Source organism: Plasmodium fragile (assembly GCF_000956335.1).
Source record: "Plasmodium fragile strain nilgiri unplaced genomic scaffold supercont1.14, whole genome shotgun sequence".
Classification (NCBI taxonomy): domain Eukaryota; phylum Apicomplexa; class Aconoidasida; order Haemosporida; family Plasmodiidae; genus Plasmodium; species Plasmodium fragile.
This window is the reverse complement of record NW_012192594.1, coordinates 117,639-144,841: the sequence shown is the minus strand read 5'-3', so window position 1 is coordinate 144,841 and position 27,203 is coordinate 117,639. Positions and strand designations below refer to the sequence as shown.

Genomic DNA, 27,203 nt, shown 5'->3' with positions numbered 1-27,203 from the left:
TTTTTTTTTTTTTTTTTCATTTTTTTTTTTTTTCTTTATGTGAGAAATAATCTGAAGTTTTTTTTTTCTTCACCTCGTCATTGCAGCTAAAATTGCTTATCGAGGAAATTTCCATTTTATTATAAACTCCACTTTTTTTTTTTTTTCCTTCTTCCTTTTTTTTTTTTTTCTTCTTCTTTTTTTTGAATTTCTGGGCAGAATAAATTCTTGCAATTCCCAAGTAAAAAAAAAAAAGTTAGTGTTTCCTGAGAAGGTAATTAAATGGAGAAGTTCATTTATTTTCATCCAGGTTTTTAAACTTTCTAAGGATCCGTCGTTTGTTTTTATTTTTTCGTTACTCTTTTTTTTTTTTCTCTCTTCGAGCGTTCATTTTTTCCATTGTTTGGTGGAAAGTTGGTACGCACGTTATGTTTTTCATCCGTGTTGTGACTCAGCAGTGACTTGGCAGTTGCTGGCCGCTGAATTCGCCGCCAGTTTGCCACAGTTTGCCGCCGTTTGACGCGTTGGGCGCACTGCCCGGTTTATCACGGCCAGTGGATAACCTGGGCAAACAAAACGGTCAAGGACACACAAAGGGCGACACTTATCGCATCCCCCTCTCTCCACACCTGACCCGTTCTCATGTGGCGCTCCCCCACCTTTTTTTTTTTTTTTTTTTTAACCACCACGCTCACAAGGTCGTAGCTACAACATCTGCGAGATGCAGCATTTTGGCAGCTACACCAACAAATATATGAATTTATTTACATGTACAATTGCCCGTTCTAAAGTTGAGCCATAACTATAACTTTGGCATAGCTTTTATGTAGCCATTCTTGTAATTGCGCCGGTTCTTCCTCCTTCTCATTTCGCCACGCCACAGGAGGGGTAGAGGGGAACATGCGCGATTGGCAAACCGATGACGTGCACACTAGTGACTTGTGCGTCCATGACATGGACTTCCATAACAATACGAATTCGTGACACACGCACCCGTGACGCGAACAGGGGGGGGAAAAGATGAAGAAGGGCAGCTCCACTGATAAGCGCTACTTACGGAGGGCATTCAACAGGTCCTACTATTATAAAAAAGGGGAAAAGTTCGAGGAGGCAAGTAGTGGCAGTAAAAAGGTTAACGGAGTCGCCGAGAGCAGCAACCCTAACGGCGCGAGTGCGAACGGAAAGGGTGCTGGAGCGGAAAGGAAGGGGAAGGACGTGGATGTACAGAGCCACGAAGACCCATGGGACAGGGACCCTGAAGAAGAAGGAGAGCTGAACAACGAGCACTTATTTTACACCGTGGAAGAAGCAGAACCGAAGAATAAAAAAGTCGCAAAAATGACACTCAGTGGGAAGGAGAAGGAGTTGCTTCCAAAAAACGAAGAAGAGTGTAACAAGGGGAGTGGCCCCAATGGAGGAGGGAATGGCAATAAGGAGGAAGGGGATAGTCAGGACAAAAATAATATACTCTGCCCATTGTGTGTAGAAGTGTTAGACGAGACAGACAGAAACTTCTTCCCCTGTGATTGTGGCTACCAGATATGTTTGTGGTGCTTGTATTACATACGAGACCACATGTGCAATAAGTGCCCTGCATGTAGGAGAAGCTACGATGAGAAGAATTTCATATATAATAGGGAGACCCATGAACAGTTGGTGAAAAAGCAAAAAAGTAATCACAAGGGAAATAAAACAGATGCAAATAACAGCAGCAATAATAATGGTACAAATGCTCCTAATGGAGTTAGCGGTTCTTCTGGGGCAGGCCAAAATGTAGGAACATCTAGCACATTCCTAGGTATTACGAACAACGCTCTTCTTAACCACTACAGTGGAAGCAGCAGTGCAATTTTTAACAGACCTGAATTATACAAAAACCCCAACACATATAATATTCATGAGCATGAAAATATATTTGAAATTATAAAAGGGATTAGGGTTGTTCAACGCAACCTCGTCTTTGTCATTGGCATCACAGCCAATTATGCAAAAAAAAATATATTAAAAAAAAATGAATACTTTGGAAAATATGGGCAAATTCAAAATATAATAATAAATAAATCGCAGGCTTATAATCCTCACTACAATGGCCCATCATTCAGTGCCTACATCACATACAGTAATGAAAAGGAAGCCATTAATGCGATTTATTTTATTGACGGCATGGTGTTGGATAATAAAATTTTGAAGGCATCATTTGGGACCACCAAATACTGTGCTGCATATTTGAAGAATAGCATTTGTACAAATGAGGATTGTTTTTACCTGCACGAATTGGGTAACGTCATTGACAGTTTTTCCAAAGATGATATTCATGGGCCAAAACACATTTACCATGACCTACTATATTTTTATTTTAAAAAACACCCGGACAAGAAAAGTGAGCAGAATAACAACTCGCATGACGCGTCCGGGGGGGTGGTAGTAAAGTCGGGTAGAAAAGGGGAGGACGGAATGGTGGGGGGAGTGGCAACATCGGGAGGAGGTGCTACCGCAAGTTGTCCCCCTGCAATGCTCTCCTTTGCTGCGGCAATGTCCAGCACCAATGAAAAGGACTTAGCGGACCCAAACAAAAGGAGTGACACCATGGATGAAGGTACCCACTCGAAGAAGCAACACTCGTCCATGGCATCATTGCTCTCTGATGGGAAGGCAAAAAGTTTGGAGATAGCAGGTAAAGGGTTAGGAAGGTCCGGGGAGAAGGGGACGGAGGACATGAAAAAGGACACCAAGATGAAGGATGCCCTGACCAGCAAGGGGGCCAACAAAGATAACCATCACGCCGGTGAGGAGAAAAGCAAGTGGAGCTCCGAGGGAAATTTCGCTAACCTCATAAAGAATGCTGGAATAGCGATGACTTCCTTGCAGGAGGGGGACGAAGAAAAGAATAATGCGCAAACGAAAAGCAAGAAGAAGAAGAAAAAGCAGAAGAGTGAGGAAAATATACCAATCACCCATCGGGGTAAGGAAGACCACGGCGCCACTGCCACTTCCACTGCCATTGCAAATGCCAGTGCAAGCGCGAGTGCCACGCATAAGGAGAAGAATTATAAAGACTCCCTCCACAATAACGGCGCATCTACGCATGACAACGCCAGCAAGAACAACAGCCTCGAACTAGACGAAGACCCCTACTACGCCGACGGCATGTCGGAGAACTACCCGCTCATAACGGACGTCCACTTTGACAAGGACAAAAAGAAGAAGATGAAAAAGAAGGCAGAAAAGAAAAAGGCCAACGAGAAGAAAAAGGCGGAAGAGGCAAAGGTGGGAGAAGCAAAGGTGAGCGAAGCAAAGGAGGGGGAGGCAAAATTGAGCGAGGCAAAGGTGAGCGAAGCGAAGGCGGGCGAAGAGAAAATGGCAAAAGTCAAAGTGGCAGAGGCCAAAACTGGTGGAGCCAAAACGGGAAAAGCCCCCACGGAAGAACTCCCTGCGGAAGATCAAAAGACCAGTGGCAAGGGTGGCCAATCGGCTCCGGACGCTGTGCAGAATGAGCAACCCTCCGAGGTGGACTTCCCTCCTCTAAGAGAAGACGACAAGGATGCGAAGAAACAAAAGAAGAAGCACCCCAATAGTGGTAGCAGTGCCGCCAATATCACCAACATCGCCAACGTCGCCAACGTCACCACCGTCAGCAGCAGCGTGAGTGCAAACGTGGAGAATAAGCCAGCTCAAGTGGAAGACCAAGCGGCCGAAGGCACCAAGGAGAAGAAGCAAACCGTCGAGCAGCCACAAGAGGAGAAAAAAAACAAGTATGCCAAAATTGCTTTAAAAATTGGAAGCTTCTTTAATTATACGTTTGATGGAAGTAAAAAAGGAAAGACTGACGAGGCAAAGGCAAAGACATCCCCAAGCGCAGGACAAAAGGCAAACAAGAAGGCTTCTACCACTGTTTCTACGCCCCCTGTGGCGGAAGCAACGGAGGATGTACCGGTGGGAAGCACCACCCAGCCGAAAGAAGACCCCAGCGCGGAAGGGGGAACACTTTCAAAACAGAAGAAGGTGAAAGGTTATGAAGCGGAACAGGAAGAAACAAACATCAAAGAGGATAAAATGAAAGAGAAGGGAGACAAGAAGAAGAATGAACAATCCTCTCTAAAGAGGGACACCGAAAAGGTAAAAACTGATGTAGGTGTCGGTGCAAAGGAGAAGAAGGATGTTGTGGAAGAGGGGGCCAAGAAGGACAGGGGTGGTGGTGGACCGACCTGCCAAGCTGATAAGGAGGACACACCCATTGGAGTAGTCGACATTGTAGGTGACGCACTCGGAGATGACGCCACAGCGACTGCTATCGCTGCTTCGAGTGACACGGTGAGCCCCTCTCGCACACGAGAAAAGCGAGACAAAAAAGGCGCACAGGATAATAATATTAGTCAGGAAGAACAAATGAAAAAGCACGCACAGGAAGTTTTAAGTATTCAAAACAGCAACCCAGATGTGCCCCTCCAAGCAATAATTGAAGATTATATTGAAAGGAGAAGAGCCGCCACCAAGGAGATTCTCCATTTTGATGACCTCCACAATGCGATGAATAGCTTTATCAACGAAAATGCAGCGAAAGTGGAAACGACTAACCAACATACAAGTGGTGGTAGTACTGCCCATGCTTGGAATGAGAACACACAGGAACATCTTCCTAACGGAGAGGAAGATGAAAGACAGGGTGATTATGCACAAATGGGAGATGCAGAGAAAGTAGTACCGGCTGCCAAGACAGAGGGGGAAAGACCATCAGTCGAAAAGACACAAAAGGGGATGGACGCGAAGAACCACGTCGTACCCGGTACAAAAGAGAAAAAGAAAAAAGATACTCTCAACAAGAGGAAGCTTAACCAGAAAGAAATGGAAGGAGATATTACGAGCATTATTAGAGAAATGATGATGCAGAGGATGACGTCCAAGAGCAGAAGAAACAAAAACGGTTCTGTTCGTGAAACGAGTGGGAAGAGCGACATGGGGCAAGCGGATCAGCGTATGAGTTCAGGGGGGGAAGACCCCATGGAGAAAAATGCCCTGTTCGACGACATGGAAATATTTTTAAAAAATCTGTGTGTGGCTAAGGGGAAGGCAATTCAAAGCAGCGTTCGCAGCAACGTTCGAAGCAACGTACAAAGCAGTTACGCAGATAGCGACGCGGTGTATATGATAGAAGGAAACGGAAGGCGCAAAAATGACTACCTTATGTACACAAGTGACGAGCACATTTCCCTCAAATCACACAAAGGAGTTATGGAGTTCATCATTAAAAAGGAGCAAAACATAGACGCAAAGAAAAACAAAAAAAATTATCTCCACGAAGATACATTTGATATTTATAAAGAATTAATTTTGTCCAAAAATTCAGAACTCCAAACTGCCAACGATATTTTGTTTGAAAAAATATTTAATGAGGAAATTGATTTCGTTCAACAATTATGCAAAGAAAATTACCTGAACGGGTCAGGTAAAATATGCTCATCCAGTTACACAATGGAGAAAACTTATTATCAGCAGGGCGTCAATTTAAAGAAGAAGTACAAAAAGAAAATGCAGGCTAGCTTCCCCAATTTGTGGGTTAATTTTAACCAGTCCTTGCACACGCAGGAGATGACTGAGAAGGTTAACCTGAGTGCCTAGAAAAGGGGGGGCTCAAAAAAAAAAAAAAACAAAGCTCCGCCCACTCCCGGCTATAATATTCTGTGGGCACGAGCCCCCAGCGCGGGAGAAGGCCAATTGGGATCACGTGAAAAACTTGGGGACGCGTCTGAAGGCGCAGCGGATATACGCAGAAGAGCAAGAAGAAAAAAAAAAAACGGAAGCGTTTTTCAGGTCATCCGTCTACCCACCCATTCACCATTTTATCGTATTATCATATCATATTGTTTCATTTTTATTTATTTTTTTTTTTTTCAAAGCAGAGCTTTTGCTTTGATAGCATTTGTCCCCATTTTTAATTACACCATGTTAACGCCCAACGTGTTTAGCGTTCCTTTTAACCAATTTAACCCCATGCGCATATGTGCACATGTGCGTGTTTGTATGTATATAAACATATCTACCCCCTCTCCAGGGGGAGGGGGATAACAATTAACTCAATTAAGATGTGCCAAATGTAGAAGAAAGACAGCGGCTCGGTCAGCGAGCACCTGACTTCCCATGTTCACTAGTTGGGGGGGGTAGGGCAGATGGCATGCCTTCCCCGAGGGGTCACCCACCAAAAAAAAAAAAAAAAAACTTAACAAACGAATAATAGGCGACCACTCAAGTGGCGAATTTACGAAGGGATGATTGTCCACATCGGCTTATCATCTGTTTTCCATTCGGCCCGCGGCTACCCCTCCTTGCTGTAGCCGCAAAAAGTCATCAAACAGTGGGCGTGGCCACTCGAAATGGACCTCAAAATGGAGGCGTAGTTATGTGTATTTTTAACCGGAGCGATTGCAATAATCTTCATGCTCTTAAAATGGCGGGAGTCATTATTCTTTGTGATCTGAACAATGGTTCCACTTCTTTGCTGAATTAGGTCCTTCACGATGGTTCCCACGAAGGATTCCTCGGTCTGAATCTGCAGAAGAGATATGGGCTTCGCTATGCACACGTTGGCTCGCTTAATCATTCTATAGTACAAGTCATTACATGCATACTTGGCCACCGCCACAGTGGTGTCATCCGATATGTCCAACTTTGTAATTTCTACCTCCGTGCTAATGATGCTTCCGCTTGTTTGGAAGCCACTGGTTAGGCAGTTCTTCAGGGTGACAATACAGCTCTGTAAAATTTCTTCGTAAAAGTTTTTTTTTTTTTTCTCTCTCCTCTGCAGCTCCGCGATGTACAGGTGCACGTCTTTATGGACGCGAACGCTGCTTTGGAACAGGTCCTCGTAATTGAAGTTGAGGAGGTACTCGTCCACGTCTTCCTCCACGCCTTCCTCAACACCTTCCTGCGGGTGCTCCGCGTGTGGGGGAGAATCATTTGTCGACCCACTTGCCCAATCATGTGAGCCATTCATTCGACCCCCCTCCTCACAGTTCGCGTTAATACTAATTTCGGTTGTGCGCTTTCCCCACCCCACAGCACCAGATAGCCCCGCTTCTGCGTTGTTAAGCTCCACCTCAATGCTGCAGTTGGGTTGATTCGTGGGCCGACCCCCCCCTCTTTCGGGTGGGGCACAAAAAACAGAGTCGTGTCTGCTCATTGGGGTCGATAAGGAACCATTCGACTGCATCATGGTGATTGTTTGCTCCTCACACGATGCTTCCTCAGTTACCGTTTGATCAGTTATGGCTTCCTTCCCTGTCTTCATCCTTGTCGCCCCCAGCAACTTGGACACGCTCTCATACCTGAGCGCATTTTGGATGAACCTCGAAACATCCACGAACTCCTTCTCGCGAATGGTCAAGCCGATCGTTATGTGCGAGAGGTTGGAGTTCACCTTCATCTCTTTTGTTATGGTCTGCTCGTAGTGCCCCGTAAGATACTCCTTCTCCACTACCTCCACCTCATCAGTCCTAATATCAATGTTGTAATCACTTTTTATTTTGTCCAGGGTGACTTCAATGTTTAATATACCTATGGATCCAATGACGAGTTTTCTATTGGGGTCTGTGTAAACGACGATGCTGTTATCTTCTAAGCAGATGTTCCGCAGCACCTGCTTAAGTTCGCTTTCCTTTTTACAATCCTTTGGCTCTATAGCGCATGTACACACAATGACATTTTTGCTTATTCGTTTTTTATAATTCTTGAGGAAGAACCACAATTCTTTGCTTTCAATTTCGTGTTTCATATGTTTGTAGATGTCCTGGAGCGAGTTCTCCTGCTGAAGGTGGCTTCGCTGCTGAAAGTGGCTTCCCTGCATGGTCGTCTCGCTTTTTTTTTTCCTTTTCTGGTCACCTGCACCATCATTCCTGCCGCGCAACGTAGTGCTGCTCACTCGGCGCTCTGCCCCCACTACACCTGTACAATCCATGTTACAAGGTGGTTCCTCCAACTCACACATAAAATCACACACAAGGACATGTTCGAGTCCACGAACCATTCCTATATCATTCGCACTCAACGTATTAATCATAACATACCTATCGGCTTTGACTTTGTAAAGTCCCTTCACCACTTCCGTTCCTCCATTTCGCAGGTTTACAAGCGTGGCATTTTTAACTAGCTCTCCCTTGAGAATTTTACAAAATGTGTTGTGTCCATTTTTTTCGCTCACAAGCTTGAATATGAACAGGACAGTTTTGTAGCGCTGTAAATATGTGTACCTTTTTTTAACTTGGTTGTGAAGTCCAACGGTAATGTTTGTGTTGTGATGCAAGGGGGTAGCTGGACGAGGGGGGCTGGCCACTCTATTTATGTGCCCTGCACGGATGGGCTGACTTACACCCATTGGGGATGACCCCACTGGGGAGTTACCCTGCACATCATTCATTTTGGGGCCGAGCTGTGGTGCTCTTACTTTACATGAGGAGACCTCCCTATCGGAGTGGTGGTCATCGCCCACCGCGACACCACCACTTGTGACATAATCGAGAAGGAGGTGAACACCAAACGAATTCAGCGCACTGCCGGCCAACACGGGAAAAATTTCCTTCAGTTTTATCCACTTGGCTAAGCACTTTCTCACCTCACTGTATTCTATTCTAACATTGTTTACGTACTTGCGTTCCAGGTCGGGTTCCAAATCGCAGAGAGCCTCTACGAGCTCCTCCCTTTTCTGTAACACGTGGTGGATGGTATCCCTGGACAGTACTCTTAGGAGGCGCTCCGGGGTGATCGCCTCAGGAGCAGTCGAGGTAGCCGCGGAGGAAGTTGAGGTCGCCGCAGAAGTCGAGGCCGCTTCACCCACCATCCCTATGTTAGCAAAATGGCTCCTCACCATTTTACAGTCCACGTGCTGCAAAACGGAGGAGAGGTCCATTCTGTTACAAGTAAACTTCTGCCCATACTTCCTCTTTGGGTACCAATAAAGACACATGGAGGGCAAGTCCAAAATAAACTTCAAGGCCTTATTTTCATACAAAGGGTAAGTTACAAGGACACTTTTTCGACTCAAATTATTTTTAAGATTCTCAAGGTTGTAATCAAGGTCCGTTTCGTGTATGTCCATTTTGTTTAAAAAAAAAAAAATGGGTAAATTTTCCTTTATGTAGTGGAAGAGATGGAAAGTTTGAATTTGAATTCCCTCCTTTGCATCCACCACGATGACACACTTGTCTGACACACATAATGAGAGGAAAGTTTCGTTGCTGAAGTCCACATGTCCTGGGGTATCTATTAGGTTTACTTTTACATTGTTCCATTTGAAACATGAGTAGGCTGTCTTGATTGTTATTCCCCTTTCTCTTTCTTGTTTTAAAAAGTCCAGCTGTGTGTTCTGGTCATGGATACTCCCCTTCACTTTTATTTCGTTGGCATTGTACAGGATGTCCTCTGAAATGGTCGTCTTGCCCGCGTCGATGTGCGCAAGGATACCCAGATTTAGCAACTCGTGCGAGAAAAAGCGGCGCGTGCGCGCCGCGCGCTGGGTGGCCTTCAGGCCTAGCACTCTCCCCAACATGGTGCGAACGAAGCGGTTCCGCCAACACGCAGCGTTTTTTCACGTTCACTCCACAGTGTATATCTGCGTTACTGTCTTGCTGAGCTTATTCTGTGTTCGTATACGCCGTTCACTCTTTAGGGGGGCATCCCCACTGGGCTTGCAAAATCAGGCCACTTACAACGATACAACTGCATAATGGGTATATGTGTGTTTATCCCATTTTTGCTTGCTCGCTTGGGGAGTAGCACAACGGCTGGCCTCTCATCGGTGCAGAGCTTCACTAAGCCATGGGCATTATCTCGAGCGAGTGCTATATACAGCCTCTGCCCCCCTCACACTTATAAAAGACAACAAACATACACAGGGAGATTACATGGACAGGACGACTCCCCACTTGTAACGAGTCAATGTCCCTCTTGCAATACTCACAGATATGAGGTGAAAAAAATTGAACAATTTATGTTTTCTCCTGTCCCACCCGTTGTTGCTACACCTGTGTAGGCACTTGAAGAAGAACTACCCATATAGCTAGTCATTTTTTTTTTTTTTTTTACACTGGCACAGGTGTGAATAATGATTGCTGCATCCTATCCACACAGCAGCGATATTCTCATTGTGGGTGATTGCCACGTGTTGCAAAGTGGAAGCAATCACTTATGTCGTTGGCTCTTCTCGGAGGAAACATTGTATCCCATGGGACAAAACTCATCCTTTTGTGAAGCATCCCCACTATTCTGCTTTTCTGCTTTTTTTTTTTTTTTTTTCTCACTACAACGGGGTAGGTTATTTCGTTTCTTCATTCTTGCCTCCATCCATCTGTTCATTTTTTTTTTTTTTTTTGCGCCAAAGTGTACGGGCGGAAAAAACGGCAAGTTCGCTCCCTCCGTAAAGCGCCCAAAAAAAAAAAAAAAAAAAATATCACAAACTGTTAAGCAAAGATAAGAGGAGAAAAATAGGAAGGTGAATATAAAAAGGAAAAAGGCCAAGACGAATTTGTGTTTTTTTCCGTTTAACTGTTGGCAGGTATTTTCCTTCCCCCCTGTCAGTTAGGCAAGGACGAGTCTTCTTCCTTCCTCCCAATTTGTACTTGCTTTTTACAACGTGTTGGAAGTATTTTTTTTCCCCACCTAGCTAATGTAACATTCGAAATTAAAGTTCCCCCATGTAGCAGATCATCGTTATAGCTGCGATTGGGTTCACCTACCGACAAGTGAAAGTCAGTACGTCGAGGGAAGGAACACCATTTTTACACCCGCACCCATACAGTAGTTCGTAACGCTTATCCATTTTATAGCAAGCCAATGAACAACCAGGGAAATTTCCTCAACGGAAGAGCTAATAACAACAAGGGAGGAGTTGGAGCTGGAGGGGGGGCGAACTCCAATTTGAACCCAACTTTAAAAAGCGCCCCCCCGTTTAGCAAACAATCAAGTAGCAACTCGCCACAGTACCATCATCCTTATAGCGGCAAAAAGAATTTTCCCAAGGGGGGCGTGAACTACGGCAGCAGCGGTGGCAATTTTCCAAGCCCCCCAAGTGGCGTACCTCCACCGAGTGGGATTCCCCCCCCGGGTGGCATCCCGTACATGAACAAAAACTTCAACCCTGCCAATGTGCCGCCCATCCCGAGTTACCCGAACAGCAACGCTATAAGTCCCCCTCCGCCAAGCAAGGGTGGCAGCACCGGTCCGTGCGCGCCGCCCATCCCACCGCCAGCCGCACCACCGGCTCCACCGCCAATGGCACCTCCCATCGCGCCGCCTGTCCCCCCTCCAGTCGCACCCCCAGACAGCAGCGGCGTGATGAAAGAGGGGGGACCAGGAATCTTTCCCTCCCATAACAATTTAAAAAACAAGAACACCAACATGTATGTCAACCCAGGGGGAAACAAGTACCACATGGGGATGAACCCTCCCCAGCCGATGCCCCCCCCAAGTGTGAGAATGAACAGTTTCCCCCCCTGCCCAACGGGCCCAAATAGCATCGCCGTAGGAGGAAACAGCTTTCACATGCAGGGAACAAATCAGATGATGCACCCCCCACATGGCACCGACAATAACAACCCCATGATGTTTGACATGACACCTGGATTAAGCAGCGTGGACAATTTCGCCACAAATGTAAAACAAGACGATGGAATTTTTGTAGGCAATTTTAGAGGTCCTCCTCCCCCGTATGGTAGGCCCATACCTACGCCGTACCATATGAGCGGTGGTGGCCATATGTTCCAGGGGGACGGGTACTGCCCTGGAGAACTGGGCAAAAGAGGACCCACAAAAGGGGACCACAAGAATGAAGCAAAGGGCAGTGCTGTGACATACAACATAAATGTAGACGGAAGGGAACGACTCCAAAATGATTACAACCAGAATTTTATAAACACAGGAGAAAGGCCACAAAATTTTATTAGAGACAGTGATGAAAATAAGCGATTTGATAAATACCCTAAGCTGAAGCAGCTACTAGAATTAAAAAATGTAATTATAAAGAAGAGGTCTACCCCAGCAAGATACATAAAGTGTGACTTGAGGACATTTGACTTGGGTACCTTGGGTACCAAATTTGATATTATCCTTATCGACCCCCCATGGAAAGAATATTACAACAGAAAAATTCACAACCTAGGTTTACTAAACAGCATGCATATAGAAAACTATGATTTGAATGGAGACATTAATCACGAGAAGGATAAGTTTTGGTCCCTGGAGGATTTGGCTAGTTTAGAAATTGAAAAAATAGCTGATGTCCCTTCGTTTCTTTTTATTTGGTGTGGAATTACCCACCTAGAGGATGCTCGAACTCTGTTAAGCAAATGGGGTTACCGTAGATGTGAAGATATCTGTTGGTTGAAAACTAATATTAAGGAAACCAGCAAAAAAATAAAATACCTCAACGAAATAAATAATGAAAATTCATACCTGCAGAGGACTACTGAACATTGCTTGGTTGGTATTAAGGGAGCCGTTAGACGTTCCCTCGATATTCATTTTATTCATGCCAATCTCGACACTGATGTTATTATAGCAGAGGAAACAGATGAAAATATTTACAATAACAACAAGCCGGAGGAACTGTATAAAATAATTGAAAAATTTTGTCTCGGCAGGAGGAAGATTGAGCTGTTTGGTACTAACAGGAATATCCGCAATGGCTGGCTGACTTTGGGGAAAAATTTGGACTCCACTTTGTTCAATAAGGAAGAGTACACTGGGTGGTTCGAGGGGGACATCGCTTGGCCCGAGGCCACTTCCTATGTGGGTGGCAAGTACATGGGCACCACCAACGAGATTGAGAACCTGCGCCCCAAGTCTCCCCCGCGGAACACCACCTAGGGGGGGGAGCCACACGACATATAAGCATGCACGAAATGGCACCTGTCCGTATTTTCCTACCATTGTTTGTATTTCGTAGTAACCTCCCCATGCGTGTTTTTTCTTGCTCCCATTTTTACTTCCCCCTTTTTTTGTTGCACAAAGGCAGCGTTGGCCCCTTCCTCCCCTCCCCCCTATGTGCATATAATTTTCTTGTTCAATTTTTGCGTCCTTCCCCCGGGGTGCCTCGACAGTGCGCATAGCTGCACGGGCGCGTTCGCCCACGCGTACGTTTAGACGTACTTCTACACCTCGAAACGTGTGTTCCCTTTTTTTATGTCACAAAACTGCTGTACCCGTCCGGGAGAACTGGGCCCCTCTCCCCATCCATTTGCCAATCAAAACTGAACCCACAGTACACCAAAAGAGGGAAAGTGAAGGGGGCTGCGTAATTCCTTTTTGGCACCTCCATGTGGGAAGCCAAAGGGGAGAGCGCCTTTTTTTTTTATATATATAAACGCCCAGGGAGATAACTGCAATGCGCGCACAATAAGCTCATCTCATCACATCACCATGACCCACGCAATCGGAACACACTAATAGGGGATGGCGTGGGGGTGCCCGCGAAAAGCCCACTTCCAACTCGAAGGAGCAATCGCATCCCCCGAATTGTATCATGGGGAGAGTATGCAGCGCCACTTCCTTAAGCACACATACATCTGTAGCTCACCACGTAAGGGGCTCAAATCGGAAGAGTAATGAAGGGAATACATACAAGCTGTGGAGAGAGGTAGCCATTTCTTTCTCTCTCCACTGGTGCTGCTTGACTTATGCACACGTTTGCGGGGCAGGACTTCAAATTGTGTTAGCTCCCCAATGCGCACACTTGGAAAAGCAATTTTTGTACTTGGCGTCAAGAATATTTTGCCACCCTTTAGTTACCTCTTTTTTTTTTTTTTTTTTTTTTTTTACTGACCCGGGGTACAATCTGAGAAATGATAATGTGCAATCGCACTCACCAACCTTTGTGTGTTCATTCATTCTTTATGACAACTCTAAAACCCACTACGGGAAAAAAAAAAAAAAAACGCACATATAAATACCAGTGATTTATATCACCCAACAATAGTGACTCTCCCCCCATCCCAACAAACAAAAGTTAAGCCCATCTTTTAATTTTCCCACTTATGAGCAAAATGGTAATAAACCTCCCCCCCAAAAAAAATGTTCTCCCCTTGTTTGCTTTCCTTTCTTTTTATGCTTTTTACTTCTTGTTCTCTTCTCCGTGGTGGCCCGACACACACAGAAACGAACTCTCCCTCCTCTCAGTTCAACAACAAGCCGCTGGATCAAGTCGACAAGGACCTGTACGACATTTTGGCAGACGAAGAGAAGAGACAAAAGGAGACCATAAATTTGATTGCTTCTGAGGTAAGTCTTCCGCGTAAGAGTTAGAAGCGGGATAGCCCATATAAGACGCGCTGTGTCGTTGAGTTGAAACATAATTTTTTTTTTTTTTCTTCACACATCACTTCTCCACCACTGCATCACCGTAGAATCTAACAAACATCGCAGTGCGTGAATGTCTGGGGCATCGAGTGAGTAATAAATACTCAGAGGGTTACCCCAAGAAGAGGTACTACGGAGGGAATGACTACATTGACAAAATCGAGGAGCTTTGCCAGAAGAGGGCTCTGGAAGCCTTCAACGTAAGTGAAGAAGAATGGGGTGTGAATGTGCAACCTCTTTCCGGATCTGCAGCGAACGTCCAAGCCCTCTACGCATTGGTAGGTGTAAAGGGAAAAATAATGGGCATGCACTTATGCTCAGGAGGGCACTTAACACATGGGTTCTTTGATGAAAAAAAAAAAGTTTCCATCACCTCCGATATGTTTGAATCAAAACTTTACAAATGTAATGAAAAAGGATATGTTGACTTAGATGCAGTAAGAGAAATGGCTTTGTCCTTCAAACCCCAAGTTATAATCTGTGGGTACACTAGCTACCCTAGGGATATAGAATATGAAAAGTTCAGACAAATCTGTGATGAAGTAGGTGCATATTTATTTGCAGACATTTCACACATTTCAAGTTTTGTCGCATGTGGAATTATGAACAATGCATTTTTGTATGCTGATGTAGTTACCACAACGACCCATAAAATATTAAGAGGACCCAGAAGTGCATTGGTGTTTTTTAATAAGAAAAGAAATCCTGGGATCGATCAAAAGATAAACAGTGCTGTGTTTCCAAGCTTCCAGGGGGGACCCCACAACAACAAAATTGCAGCTGTGGCATGTCAATTGAAGGAAGTTAAATCACCTTATTTTAAGGAGTACACACAACAGGTTCTACTAAACAGTAAAGCATTAGCTAAAGCATTAATAAATAAAAATATTGACTTGGTGACAAATGGAACAGATAATCATCTCATTGTTGTAGATTTGAGGAAATTTGGGATCACAGGATCTAAACTACAAGAAACGTGTAACGCGATTAATGTGGCATTAAATAAAAACACCATTCCCTCTGACGTCGACTGCGTATCCCCCAGCGGGGTGCGTATTGGTACTCCTGCCATGACCACCAGAGGCGCAAAGGAAAAGGACATGGAATTCATCGCAGACATTTTGGAACGGGCTATTAAAATAACCGTGCAGTTGCAGGAACAGTATGGAAAAAAACTCGTTGATTTTAAAAAAGGCTTGCCTAATTGTGCTGAACTGCAAACGTTGAAGCAGCAAGTTGTCACCTGGACCGGCGCCTTGCCCTTCCCCTGATTGGGCAACAGGGGGAGTGTGTGTGGTGCTCTTTATTAGGGCCCCTCAAACGGCGAGCCCACTCCATCCCGTATACCCCAGCGGGCGCGGATGTGGCTGTTTCTTAGTCTGCTTTTCATTTATTTATTATTATTTTTTTTTTTTTCATTTTATTATGTTTCCTTTCCATCCTTGAACTACCCCCACCGCGGGATAGACCTCGAACGCGCAAAGGGACGTTCCACTCTGAAACAACATGAATCAAAAGTGTAAATGTCGCACAGGTGGGAAAAGCTCCGTTGGAGTCTCTCTCCCGGAAAATGGCGAGCCCGTTTGGTCCCTTTTCATTACAACACACTCCCACGTGGTGTGAAGCCGTGTCCTCTTAGCCACACCCGCGGTTCACAATTTGCTTAACCGCTTCAGTGTAAGCCGAGCGCCTGCTGCGCCGGTTATTTTGCAGCCCATCGCTTCCGCGGGGGGAAAAAGCAACACAATGGGTCAGGTGCAAAAAAAGGAAAGCTGTTGTTACCCTTTACTGGCGCATTTGCCAATTGTGCAATATGTTCTCTGACGGCGGCGGCTGCTGTGCTGCTGCTGCTGCGCGTTTAGATCCACGTGTGAAAACCCCTAGGGGTGCACCAACGCTCGTGTATGCTCACGTGTGTGTCGCGCTAGCGCACTGGCATACGTGTATTATGCGTTGACCCGACCCCCACATTCAGGCGAAATCAGCAACCCCATTAATTGTTTTTTGTTTTTGCCATTTGGAGTGAAAAAAAAAAAATTAATGTCGGAACCGGTAGGAAATGGGAGAAGCATATGGAAGGGATGCAATTTTAAAAAAGAGGGCTCACACGAACAGGGAGTGCAGATTGTCATGCGAAGGGGGTATCATAAATTGACGTCGCAAGAAGATTCTCTCACGTTCACCACATTGGAATTTTTTTTTTTCTTCCAACGATAAAAAAGCATCCGTGGAGGAGGAACCAGAACGGAATTAATCAACCAAGCATACCTTTTATGTAAACTCCATTTGTGAGAAAAAAAAAAAAAAAAAAAAAAAAGGGCCATGCGTAGTGCTACTGATGGCATGATAAGCGAATGTGTGTATTGACTTCACTCATTCGCGACCCCATTCACTGTGAATACTCACGCATAATATGTGGTAGTGGAAGCCCTGGGACATATCACACAAAGCGCGTGAAAAACATTTTTTCCCCTTTTTTTAATTTTTTTTTTGCGAATTGGGTTACGGGCATAATTCCCCTGTTGGATTTACAACGTGTTGAGAAACTGCCTGGGGGGTGAGCGGCGAAACGACAGAGAGAGGTGTTGTGAAAGAAGCTGGAAAAAGAAGGAGAAAAAAGTGGAGCTGGGCCAAGCGTGACTCACCGTAGAACGAAATTTAAACTGAAAGTTCATCAGCACACACCATTGAAGAAGCTATATATATCATCTGCCCGTTGAAGTAACTCCACAAAATGCAGCGGTTCAGGTGGATGCGGAACACGCCGCTCAGGCGGTACGCCAAATTGGGTAGCCAATTTTGGGGTAATAAAATGGGCGGAAAAGTGAGCAGCAAAACGGAATGCGCAGTGAACGGCACACCCCTCTGTAGACATTTCTCAACCAGCGAAAGCGCCAACTTGAAAAAGAATCCTGCCACTGGGACCAAAGGACCAGGAGATGCAACTGCTGCAAATAAAAGAGACAATAAGGGGAGTAGCATGAAGATGGGAAAAATATCACAAGTCATAGGAGCCGTGGTGGATGTCGAATTTGAGGACACCCCCCCGTCCATTCTAAACGCACTAGAAGCAGAACTGGATGATAAAAAAATAATTTTAGAAGTTGCACAGCATCTGGGCAATAAAGTGGTGAGGACCATCGCCATGGATGCAACCGATGGCCTGGTTAGAGGACAAAAGGTATTAGATAGTGGTAAACCAATATCAGTACCTGTAGGAAAAGAAACGCTTGGAAGGATTATGAATGTCATTGGGGAACCCATTGATGAATGCGGAAATATAAAATCAGCCAAAACATTACCTATACATAGGGACCCACCTTTATTCACAGACCAGAGTACAGAACCTGCTCTTCTAATCACAGGCATTAAGGTAGTCGATCTAATTGCACCATACGCTAAGGGAGGTAAAATAGGTTTGTTTGGTGGTGCAGGGGTGGGGAAAACGGTACTCATTATGGAATTAATTAATAACGTAGCTAAGAAACATGGAGGGTATTCTGTCTTTGCTGGAGTGGGGGAGAGGACAAGAGAAGGAAATGATTTGTATCATGAAATGATAACTACTGGAGTGATTAAGAAAAAAAAAATCGGAAATGGAGAATATGATTTTAATGGGTCAAAAGCTGCTCTGGTATATGGACAGATGAATGAACCCCCAGGAGCTCGTGCAAGAGTTGCCCTAACTGGTTTAACCGTAGCAGAATATTTTAGAGATGAAGAAAATCAGGATGTGTTACTTTTTGTGGATAATATATATAGGTTTACTCAAGCAGGATCTGAAGTGTCCGCTTTGTTAGGTCGTATACCTTCCGCAGTCGGATACCAACCTACTTTATCTACTGACTTAGGAGCTCTACAGGAGAGAATTACCACAACGAAAAATGGATCCATCACATCTGTTCAAGCTGTTTATGTACCTGCAGATGATCTGACAGACCCTGCACCTGCAACCACCTTTTCTCATCTTGATGCAACCACGGTGCTGTCAAGATCTATAGCTGAGTTAGGTATTTATCCTGCTGTTGACCCATTGGATTCAACCTCCCGTATGTTAACGCCAGATATTGTGGGTGCAGAACAGTACGAAGTGGCCAGAAATGTACAGCAGATCTTACAGGATTATAAATCACTACAAGATATTATCGCTATATTGGGAATAGACGAACTGTCTGAACAGGATAAACTAACCGTCGCCAGGGCAAGGAAGGTACAAAGATTTCTCTCGCAACCATTTGCCGTGGCTGAAGTGTTTACTGGTAAACCGGGTAGGTTTGTCGAGTTGGAAGATACCATCAAGGGATTTTCAGAGTTACTCAAGGGCAACTGTGACGATCTGCCAGAGATGGCCTTCTACATGGTGGGCGACCTGGAGGAAGTCAAGTCCAAGGCCGTTGAGATGGCCAAGCAGGTGTCCTGAGGTGAAGCGGGTACAAGGCCTTCGTAATAACACGCGCGTGGGTGCTATTATATAGAGGTACTGCGAATGGCGGTAGCGCGGACGGGGTAGCTCTACATAGCAGATAAGTAGATGTGAGGACAGCGTTCATGCAGAGGCAGAGCTTACTACGAAAACGACAGAAACAACGACAGAGATGGCTTTAGCGAGTGCTAATATTGTGTCTGCCTTGGTGTGCTCCTGAACCTTCGGCACATAGATGAGCCACACTACCGTTCATGCGTGCATTTCCCTACCGTCTGTACCTCCCACATGTCTTGCACGGTACCCACGTCGCCTGGTTGGCAGGTGGCCACGTTGGCAGATCGCCCTCCCCTCTTTCCTGACCCTTTTTCTCACTCAAAACTAAACCAAACTTACCCATGTTTCAATTCAAGTTTTAAGGCGGGTTACTTTTTCGTGCTAAGGGAGCAACGTTCGTTGAGGTGGAGGAGGAGGGGACGACGCTACTAATCTTTTGTAAGCATCCCCTCCTGATAGGACCTCTTCGCGCGTTCGTGGGCATACTGACATTTTGTGAACGCGTCTATGTACAATTTGGAAGCGGAATGTCCAATGGAAGCCGAGGCACCCGCACAGAAAAAAAAAAAAAAAACACCGCACAGCCCGTGCGAAGCTCTTCAGCCAGGCAAGTAGTACCCGTTGAGCAATTGGTGGTTTTCCTTTATGTATTCGATCAGGTGTGTCTCTACTTTCTTCTTGATAATGTCCGTCATAGGGCCATCTTCTAAGAACAGCTGCTCAAGCACGTACTTCCGGAACGACTCCGCGTCGTGAACGCCCTGTCATGGGGGTTGTAGAGGTTTCGTATAGCGATGGCATGTGTAACGCGACTGCTTTTATATGGCGCCAGCACGTAGCCCCTTATGCGAAATACCGCTCCCATACCTGCAAATGTGCGTGGATTGACTCCTTCAGCAAAGGCAGGTGCATTAACTTGGTCTTCAGCTTATCTCTAAACATTTGGAACCTGTGCTCAGGGGTGTGGGAGATTGTAGATACAGAAGAGGGGGTAATGCCATCTTGCTTTGCACGTAGTTCGCATGCGGGGAGCATACTCCCCAGGTGCCTCTTTTTTTTGTGCGACCAAAATGACTGATGAATTGATGCGTATGTAGCGCCCCTACTTGTAGTGAAAAATGGACTTTTCCCTCTCCTCACTGAGCAAGCTCAAAATGTCGTAGTGCGGGCTGCTCTTTATGTTTTTAAGAATGGTGTAGAAGTAGTTGATGGACATGTTACACAGTTTGTGTAGGTTGTGGAAGTTGAGTCGTTGACGGCCTGTGGGATAGCGGTGAAGGAGCAGCCGATGAGGGAACAGCCCGTGACACCACTACACACGCACATCAATGGCGCCCAGTACGCGAGGGCACGAAGAGGCCCTACCCAAGTAGGTGAACGAGTTTATCAGGTTCAACGAATTTGTCGTAACCCTGCAGTAGTAGCCTTCCGTGCTGATGTTGCTAGCGACTTCAAAATGCTTCACTTTAAAGCGCTCGCTTAGCTGCATATCCTTCCGCACGCATATCTTTAGGGTGTCCGTCAAGAAGGCTTCGTTGTAGACATTGCCCAAGTTCGTCCCCTCAGTTACGTTGTTGCTGGTGGCGTTCACTTGACCCACACTGCTGATGCTGCCTTTCCCCGCGGAGCATGCGTCGTGGAACTTGCAGAGGTCCCCTGTTGGCGCTTGGAAATGGTAGAAGTAGAAATCGCAGGGGAGGCAACTGAAGTGGATGATAGGCTTCTCGAAAACCTTCAGCGTCCTGTACAGATGAACAGGATTATCTGCATCCCCAGGTTGGTCATTGTCATCATCTTGGCTTCTTTCACCAGGTGGAAAATTCCCTCCATTTGTGGACTCCCCATTGAGGGAATTTTTTCCCCCTTGCTGTATTCCCCTCACACTTTTTTTCAACCCCGAAAAATCGCAAGGCGTATTAATATTCTCAATGATAATATTTAAAAACCTTTTGCTTACAAGCTTCCCAATTTCGCTGCCATTGTACTTCTCATGGTTTAAAATGTTCTCCTTGCCTATTCTATATTTACTCGAAAATGCACATAGCTCTCCGGCACTGAAGATGAATTTGTCGTTCGTCTGGGGAGGGGAAGGAACGGGACGGGGGAGGGATGATGATAAAGACATGTGGGATTTCACATAAATGGAAGACACGGATGAGGGAGTCTGTTATATATATATATATATATGTATATATATAACGTGTGCGACATACTTGAAAATTGTGATTCACACAGATGCGGTCATTGTACACGATGGAGGCCTTGTTAAGCACATAGTGTAGGTGGTTGCTGATGTTAAAGACATAGGAGCAGAGTAGCACCCTGCAGGGAATCAACACGGTGTTCTTAAAAAGAAACTTTTGAGCAGACACCAAGGTCGGATCAACCTTCCCATGCTTACAAAAACGTACGACGATATGTTTAAGGCGGTTCTGCTTGCTCTTTTTAATGGCAATAATTTCTCCCTGGATGATTCGTATTTTTAAAAAATGAAAAAGGACAAACACTTTCTTTAAGACTTGCTTCACATTATCAGGTACGCAATTCTTGTGATAATTATTTTTTTTAAGTGGCTCATCAGATATTATATAATTTTCCTTCAGCTGTTTTTTGTGTTCATAATAGAGTCTATGTTTAGATATTTTTTCCCTTAAATTATTTTTTGAATTTTTTTCACTACATTTGGCACATGTGTGTGGTGATATAATTAAAAGTTTGTATGACTTTATTCCATTTCTTAAAAAAAAATTCACGACCGTCAGGATGTCCATGTTATCACTGTAGATGACGATGTAACTGACGCAATTTTTTACCACGGTCATGTAGGTGCTGTTTTTGTCCAGGTATTTATCTAAGAAGGGGTCGCTGATGCTGAACAACCCTTCCACGTTTTTCCTCTCCGCGCAGGGACGTGCCACAGCCCGCATTCTCTGTGTCCTTCTGGTCTCATCCGATTGGGCAACCACATTTAACCCCCCTTTTTTATCTTCACCTAGTTGAGAAGTAGTTACGCCTTCCCTGAACAATTCTCCCTTACTCCCCCTAGCTTTGCTTAAAGAGGATCCCCGGTTTAAACTACCTCTCTGTAACGCGCCGTCAATGGGGTGTCCCCTTTTCGTGGTGTTACCACTCTTCTCATCAGTAGCAGCATCATTAGTGTTGACCATGCTGAGGGCGCCGCTGCCACCCTTCGTTTCCCCCTCCGATTGACTCGTTTCACTCGTTTGGAGACAACTGGACGATAGCGTTGAGTAGTCAGAGTGGTATTCCTCTTGGTCGTTTTCTGTCGCCGATTTTGCCGCTGCATTTTTTCCCCTGCTGAGTTCACCCCTGTTCTCATGCTTGGTTCCGCCATGCAGCATCCCTTTACACGTAACCCCTGTGACATCTCCCTCGCTAGACTCGGAGCTGCTAGAGGGGTCCCCCTCCCCTGGATGTTGCATGTTGCTTACCGCGTCTTTTCCGCCACTCATTTTGCCCAAGTCACTTCCTCCCCCCTGCAAGGTTGAACTACCCACATGCTGCTTCCTCACCCTGTTCAGGCGATATTTCCCCCTCCGAGGTGTACCTTTCTCCACGGATCGTTCCTTTGCTTGCCATTCACTCGACTCGAACTTCTCGTAATCCTTCGCCTTGGTCAAAAAGTCAAAGCGCTCATTGGGGCAACCGGAACTCTTATTCCTTTCAATAAAATTGAAATTCTTTTTTTTCCCCATTTCGTAACTGTTCAATTGGAACGAGTAAGTGCTAATATCTTCCTTATTAAAACATATGAACAGATAGTCATAAAAAATAAATTGCTTATTATTCAATTCGATCTTTTTATTTTGTCTGTCGATGCTAAAAATATTGTCATGAATTATTCTGACCCTTTGCTTGATCATTAAATTTGATAGCTTTCTGTACATGGTTAAATTTTCCAAGCTCCAATTTTTTATGCTGTTGCAGTTATAATCGTCTTGCTCCTCCTCCCCTGCCCCTCCAGCAGCAGTAGTGGCTCCTTCGAGAAATTTATTTCGGTAAGAGCTGATTATAATTAAGTTGTTAAAGAAGTACTCATTGTTTGTCATCAGTTTGTATATCACATTTAGACACACGTCGTTGATTCCCCAAAACACAATGTTGTGATCAATGTTTGTAAATTTTTTAAGACACATTTGTTTCGTCATCACGAGGTAAAATTTTTCTTCAACTTCCTTCTTCGAACTGTGGCTATGCACACGGTTATGACTGGCCTCTACACCCTTGGGGTGTTCCTTTTTAACAACGCTCACGCTGTTATCCTTCACAAACAAAAACTTGAAGTGCTTGTAGACGTCGCTGTACGTGTTGTCTCGCACGGCGATCTGGCACGAGCAGGCCTTCGTCATGCTAAAGGGGAGGTGCGGCAGTTGGACGAGGGGGAGGAGCAACGTGTGCATTGGGGGTCACCTAAACGGGGCTACGTAAACGCCGTCACGCAAGGACGACCACCGCAACTCACCCCAAAATGTTGTGGACAATACGCTTGTCGTAAAATTTGAAAATAATGATGGACAAAAAGAAGGAGAGTAAAAAGTGCTTCTCTTCACGGTTCTCGTTCCTCAGGATGATGTCCTTAAAATCGAATGCTTTCTGCTTATAGTAAAAGTCGATGTTGTTGAGGATGCGTCCCGCGGTCACGTTGATGGCTTTGCCTCCGCACCTCGTGACGAAGATGTAGTAGTTTTGCGATCGGTAGAACTTGAGCTCTGCATGGGGGAGGAGCAAAATGGGGGGATAAATTGGCGCTGGGTGTTACGAATATTTTCCGCCGTTCGGGTTCCGCGCCGTTCAAATGCCGCTCCATCTGCATGGACACATTTGAGCACGCTTGGTCTAACCTGAGGGGGCCTCCTCCCCCTGGACAACACCCCGCCTGTGGAACTCCCTTAAAGACATAATAACCGTATTAATCGGCTCCTTCTCCTTCTCATCCACAGCTTCCAGCAGCTTCTGCACGTCCTCTATATCGCTCATCCTCATGTAGTGGGTGCATGGAGGAAGGAAAAGAGTGTACTTATTCAGCACATACAACGACTCCAAAGTGTTTGTCTTTTTTTTCTTCTTCACGCGATTGAAGTAATTCAGGATGAGGGGGATTCTCCCGCGCTCGTTGTTGGTGGCGACAACATAGTCCACTTCGTCGTAGTACTTCTCGATCTTCAGCAGTATGTCTTTGCAGTGGTGGTTGTACTACGCATGGGCAGTTAAGTGAGTGGGCAGTTAAATACGTCAGTGGGCAACTGTACACATTGGGGTGTGTGTGCTCGTGCAGCTGTCTCTCACACTGCTAACCCCTTCGTTAACCCACCTTTTCATTCAAAATGAACATGTTTAAGGAAAAGGCGTTCTTGTCCTGGTCACTCAAATTGCTCAGCCAGTCGATGTGCTTGTATTTGCAGATAAAGTAGTTCTTCTTAATGTCCACCAGTTCGTCCAGGTAGAGCTGCAAGGGGGATCACGTGCGAAGGGGGGAGTAAATCTCCTCGACGAGATGCATATACTTCGGAGGAGGTACCAACATAAACCGCGAAGACAAGAGAAGACATGGTGAACCACTCACCTTGAATGAGACGCAATCAAATGGGGTCGACTCCTCCACGGTGAACAACTCGTATAAGTCCAGGAAAAGAAAAAGCAAAATGATTTCGTTCTGAGATGGGGGCGGAAAGGCATATTACAATTGGTTAAGGACCTACTATAAGTATTCGGGCGGGAGGTGTCATGCGTTAATCTCGCGACGCCGTGTGTTCCTGTTGTATGCACGCCCCGTATACCCCCGCGTGCGATGCGCTTCCCCCACCTTTTTGAAAATCTCCGGATAGATATTTTGGAGGAGAAGGAATATGTCGAAGTAGGACAGGTTCACGACCTCCTTGGAGCTCTTCCCCGATTTGGTCGTGCCGCTATTGTCGCAGTTCAGCTTTATGATGTTGATTTTTTTTCCATCTGTGTTGGGTTTGTGAGGAGACAGCAGAAGGGGGGAAAAGCCCCAAATGAGAAGAGAAATACACCAAAACTGGTTGCACTTTGTTCTCTCCCGTATGGATGCCTCCCCCCCACACCGCGTCCGTACCTTGTTCTCCCCCCTCGTCAGTCTTTATGCCCGCCTTCTTCCTCCATACTTTGTCGTATATCTTTTTGTACGTCTTGTCTGTGTTAAAGTTGAAGTAGAGCATCTCCACCTTGTCGAAATGGCTTTGAAATTTGGCGCTCACTTTGGCGATCTGCGTAGGAGAAGTACAGAAGTAGACGTAGACGTAGAAGCGAAGTGGAGAGAGCATCCTTCCCATGGTACTTGCACATGCAGAGGATGTCGGCAAAAGGGAAAGGAGACAACGAGATTCGTTTCGCATGCTTCGCCACGTGTGTTATTGCACGTTTTCCCCCGTTTGTAACTCCTCTTTCGTATTACATCGGAGTAACTTATTTGGGCACACAAATTGATCAGCTTGTTCATCAGTGCAAAGTTGACTTTGCCCTTGTCCTCGTCCTGTGCGCAGTTTTCATAGTCGTACTGCAGCTGTGTTATAGGGGGAAAAAAAAGGAGATAGTCAATCAGAGACACATTCCCTTTTGAGCAGCATTTGTTAAGGAAATGGGCATATAGCAGAGAGAGCAAAAATTTTTTAGGCATGTCGCGGAGAAATAATTTGTCCGCTGTTCTTTCCTCCCCATGTGCAGGACACAACCTTGGTATAAATGTTCCGCAGGATCACACGCGTGTCTAAATCCTTCTTGGCAAAATATGCAGCGTACTCTTCCACGTCCTCCATCAAATGTTCCTTCAAGTAGCCATAAATAACGTCCTCACTGATTTCGTGCTTTTTCTCCATGTCCGCTTCGCACTGAACCGTTATTTGGCTCAAAATAAATTGCTTAAATTGTATGAACAAATATTTTTTTTTTTTTTTGTTGAGATTTTTCGTCCCTCCGGAGAAAGGAACCTATATGGTGATAAAGAGGTGATGAAATAAAATATGCATTTTGAATAGTAATAAAACGTTATGCATATGACTACACGTCTTTTTCTCCCTGTTAGGGTAATGTTTCTCAATTGGGGTAATTTCCTAGTGTTGAGGAGAGTGACCCCTTTTTTTTTTTTTTTTTTTTTTTTTCAGCCGGAGTGAGGTGTGTGTGTGTGTAGGGGGGCGTTTCGTGCAAGATGTGTACCAGAGATGGGGCAATGTCCTGAAAGAATTCCCGTCGCAGCAGGTAGTTGTAACTCTTCAAGTTGTACAAATTCACAAGGACATTAATGTCTATGTTTTTCTTGAGCCAAACGAATCCAATAATTTTCTTCTTACTGTTAAGTATTGATAGGAGGATATCCTCCTCAGATTTTCCCTCAATGAGATTGTAAATAAGATACTGATTTTCTTCCCCTCCAGTTCGTTGTGAATATTTCCTCAACAATTCATTCAGATCATACACATCTGAGCTGTTCGTTGGTCTCAAATAAATTTTATTAGTATAAGAATATCTACAAAAAAGAACAATGCGATCGTATGGAACGTCTTCAATTTTTAAATGCTGCTTTACATCGATGTGTATACAACACCTGCTCATTTTTTCACATGAGAAATATTCTTCATTTTTTTTTTTTTTTTTTTTTTGCAAAAATAATAAAATGAAAACTATGTCTTCAAATGTATAAAACACGTAAGAACATAAATCATCCAAGTAGTTCACATTTTTACTGATTATTAAATTTATTATTAGAGAATTATTTGGGGACAAATTGGAAAATACAGAATGCTCCTTTATGTATAATGATATAGCATTGTACATATCACACAGGGGTACCCTCTCATGTTCTTTTATTCCACAAGAAGAACCTGCACACAATTCATAGTCAAGAGAAACAATTCCTGCTACTTCGTTTTGCTTGTTAAAAATAGACATACAAATGGATGAGTACTGAATGGTGTTTACAATTGCGGGATAGGTTATGTCACCATATCCCTCGCAAGGGCGACTCCCAGGGACAACATCTTCATCACTCAAACTTCTTTTCTCCTCACTCGAGCAGTACAAAACGTGCTCCCCAATATCCTTCCAATTTTCCTTCAACCGGAACAGGTCCTTATGTTTGTAAAATTTGAAGGTGAATCCCATTTTGCTCCAATCATTACACAACTACGTCAACGTATATGTAGACGTATGTACCTATGTGTATATGTTCTATTGGGGACACATCCCTGCAGGGTGGAACGTTGTGCATGTGCATACTATACACTACGCCATTAATCTTTCCCTGCAACTGCATACCATCACAGGGGGGGAGGAAACAAATAATTTTGAGCGGTGTTGCGCTGGAGAGGTACTTCAGCGTTTTTTTTTTTTTTTTTTTTTCAATTTTACCCCTACGGAGACAGCAAAAAAA

General features: G+C 44.9%; 6 protein-coding genes across 6 annotated transcripts; 4 read left to right on the top strand and 2 right to left on the bottom strand.

Moving 5' to 3' along the window:
- Positions 1 to 999: 999 nt before the first annotated feature.
- On the top strand, positions 1,000 to 5,595 carry AK88_01594 (uncharacterized protein; the record flags this gene model as incomplete). The annotated part of the gene is made up of 1 exon (XM_012479229.1): positions 1,000 to 5,595. One exon carries the CDS (start codon positions 1,000 to 1,002, stop codon positions 5,593 to 5,595), a length of 4,596 nt encoding a protein of 1,531 aa, XP_012334652.1.
- Positions 5,596 to 6,289: 694 nt separating this feature from the next.
- Positions 6,290 to 9,514, bottom strand: AK88_01593 (uncharacterized protein; the record flags this gene model as incomplete). The annotated part of the gene is made up of 1 exon (XM_012479228.1): positions 6,290 to 9,514. The coding sequence occupies one exon, from the start codon at positions 9,512 to 9,514 to the stop codon at positions 6,290 to 6,292; it is 3,225 nt and encodes a 1,074-aa protein (XP_012334651.1).
- Positions 9,515 to 10,797: 1,283 nt separating this feature from the next.
- On the top strand, positions 10,798 to 12,828 carry AK88_01592 (uncharacterized protein; the record flags this gene model as incomplete). The annotated part of the gene is made up of 2 exons (XM_012479227.1): positions 10,798 to 11,182; positions 11,273 to 12,828. 2 exons carry the CDS (start codon positions 10,798 to 10,800, stop codon positions 12,826 to 12,828), a joined length of 1,941 nt encoding a protein of 646 aa, XP_012334650.1.
- A 1,175-nt stretch (positions 12,829 to 14,003) lies between these two features.
- AK88_01591 (uncharacterized protein) lies at positions 14,004 to 15,587 on the top strand (the record flags this gene model as incomplete). The annotated part of the gene is made up of 3 exons (XM_012479226.1): positions 14,004 to 14,006; positions 14,137 to 14,238; positions 14,364 to 15,587. 3 exons carry the CDS (start codon positions 14,004 to 14,006, stop codon positions 15,585 to 15,587), a joined length of 1,329 nt encoding a protein of 442 aa, XP_012334649.1.
- A 1,463-nt stretch (positions 15,588 to 17,050) lies between these two features.
- On the top strand, positions 17,051 to 18,736 carry AK88_01590 (ATP synthase subunit beta, mitochondrial; the record flags this gene model as incomplete). The annotated part of the gene is made up of 1 exon (XM_012479225.1): positions 17,051 to 18,736. One exon carries the CDS (start codon positions 17,051 to 17,053, stop codon positions 18,734 to 18,736), a length of 1,686 nt encoding a protein of 561 aa, XP_012334648.1.
- A 659-nt stretch (positions 18,737 to 19,395) lies between these two features.
- On the bottom strand, positions 19,396 to 26,935 carry AK88_01589 (uncharacterized protein; the record flags this gene model as incomplete). Its single annotated transcript, XM_012479224.1, has 14 exons — positions 19,396 to 19,557; positions 19,664 to 19,745; positions 19,903 to 20,056; positions 20,162 to 20,873; positions 21,010 to 23,167; positions 23,280 to 23,526; positions 23,659 to 24,010; positions 24,129 to 24,263; positions 24,381 to 24,470; positions 24,621 to 24,766; positions 24,894 to 25,044; positions 25,233 to 25,340; positions 25,510 to 25,764; positions 25,991 to 26,935. The coding sequence occupies 14 exons, from the start codon at positions 26,933 to 26,935 to the stop codon at positions 19,396 to 19,398; spliced, it is 5,697 nt and encodes a 1,898-aa protein (XP_012334647.1).
- Positions 26,936 to 27,203: the final 268 nt, after the last annotated feature.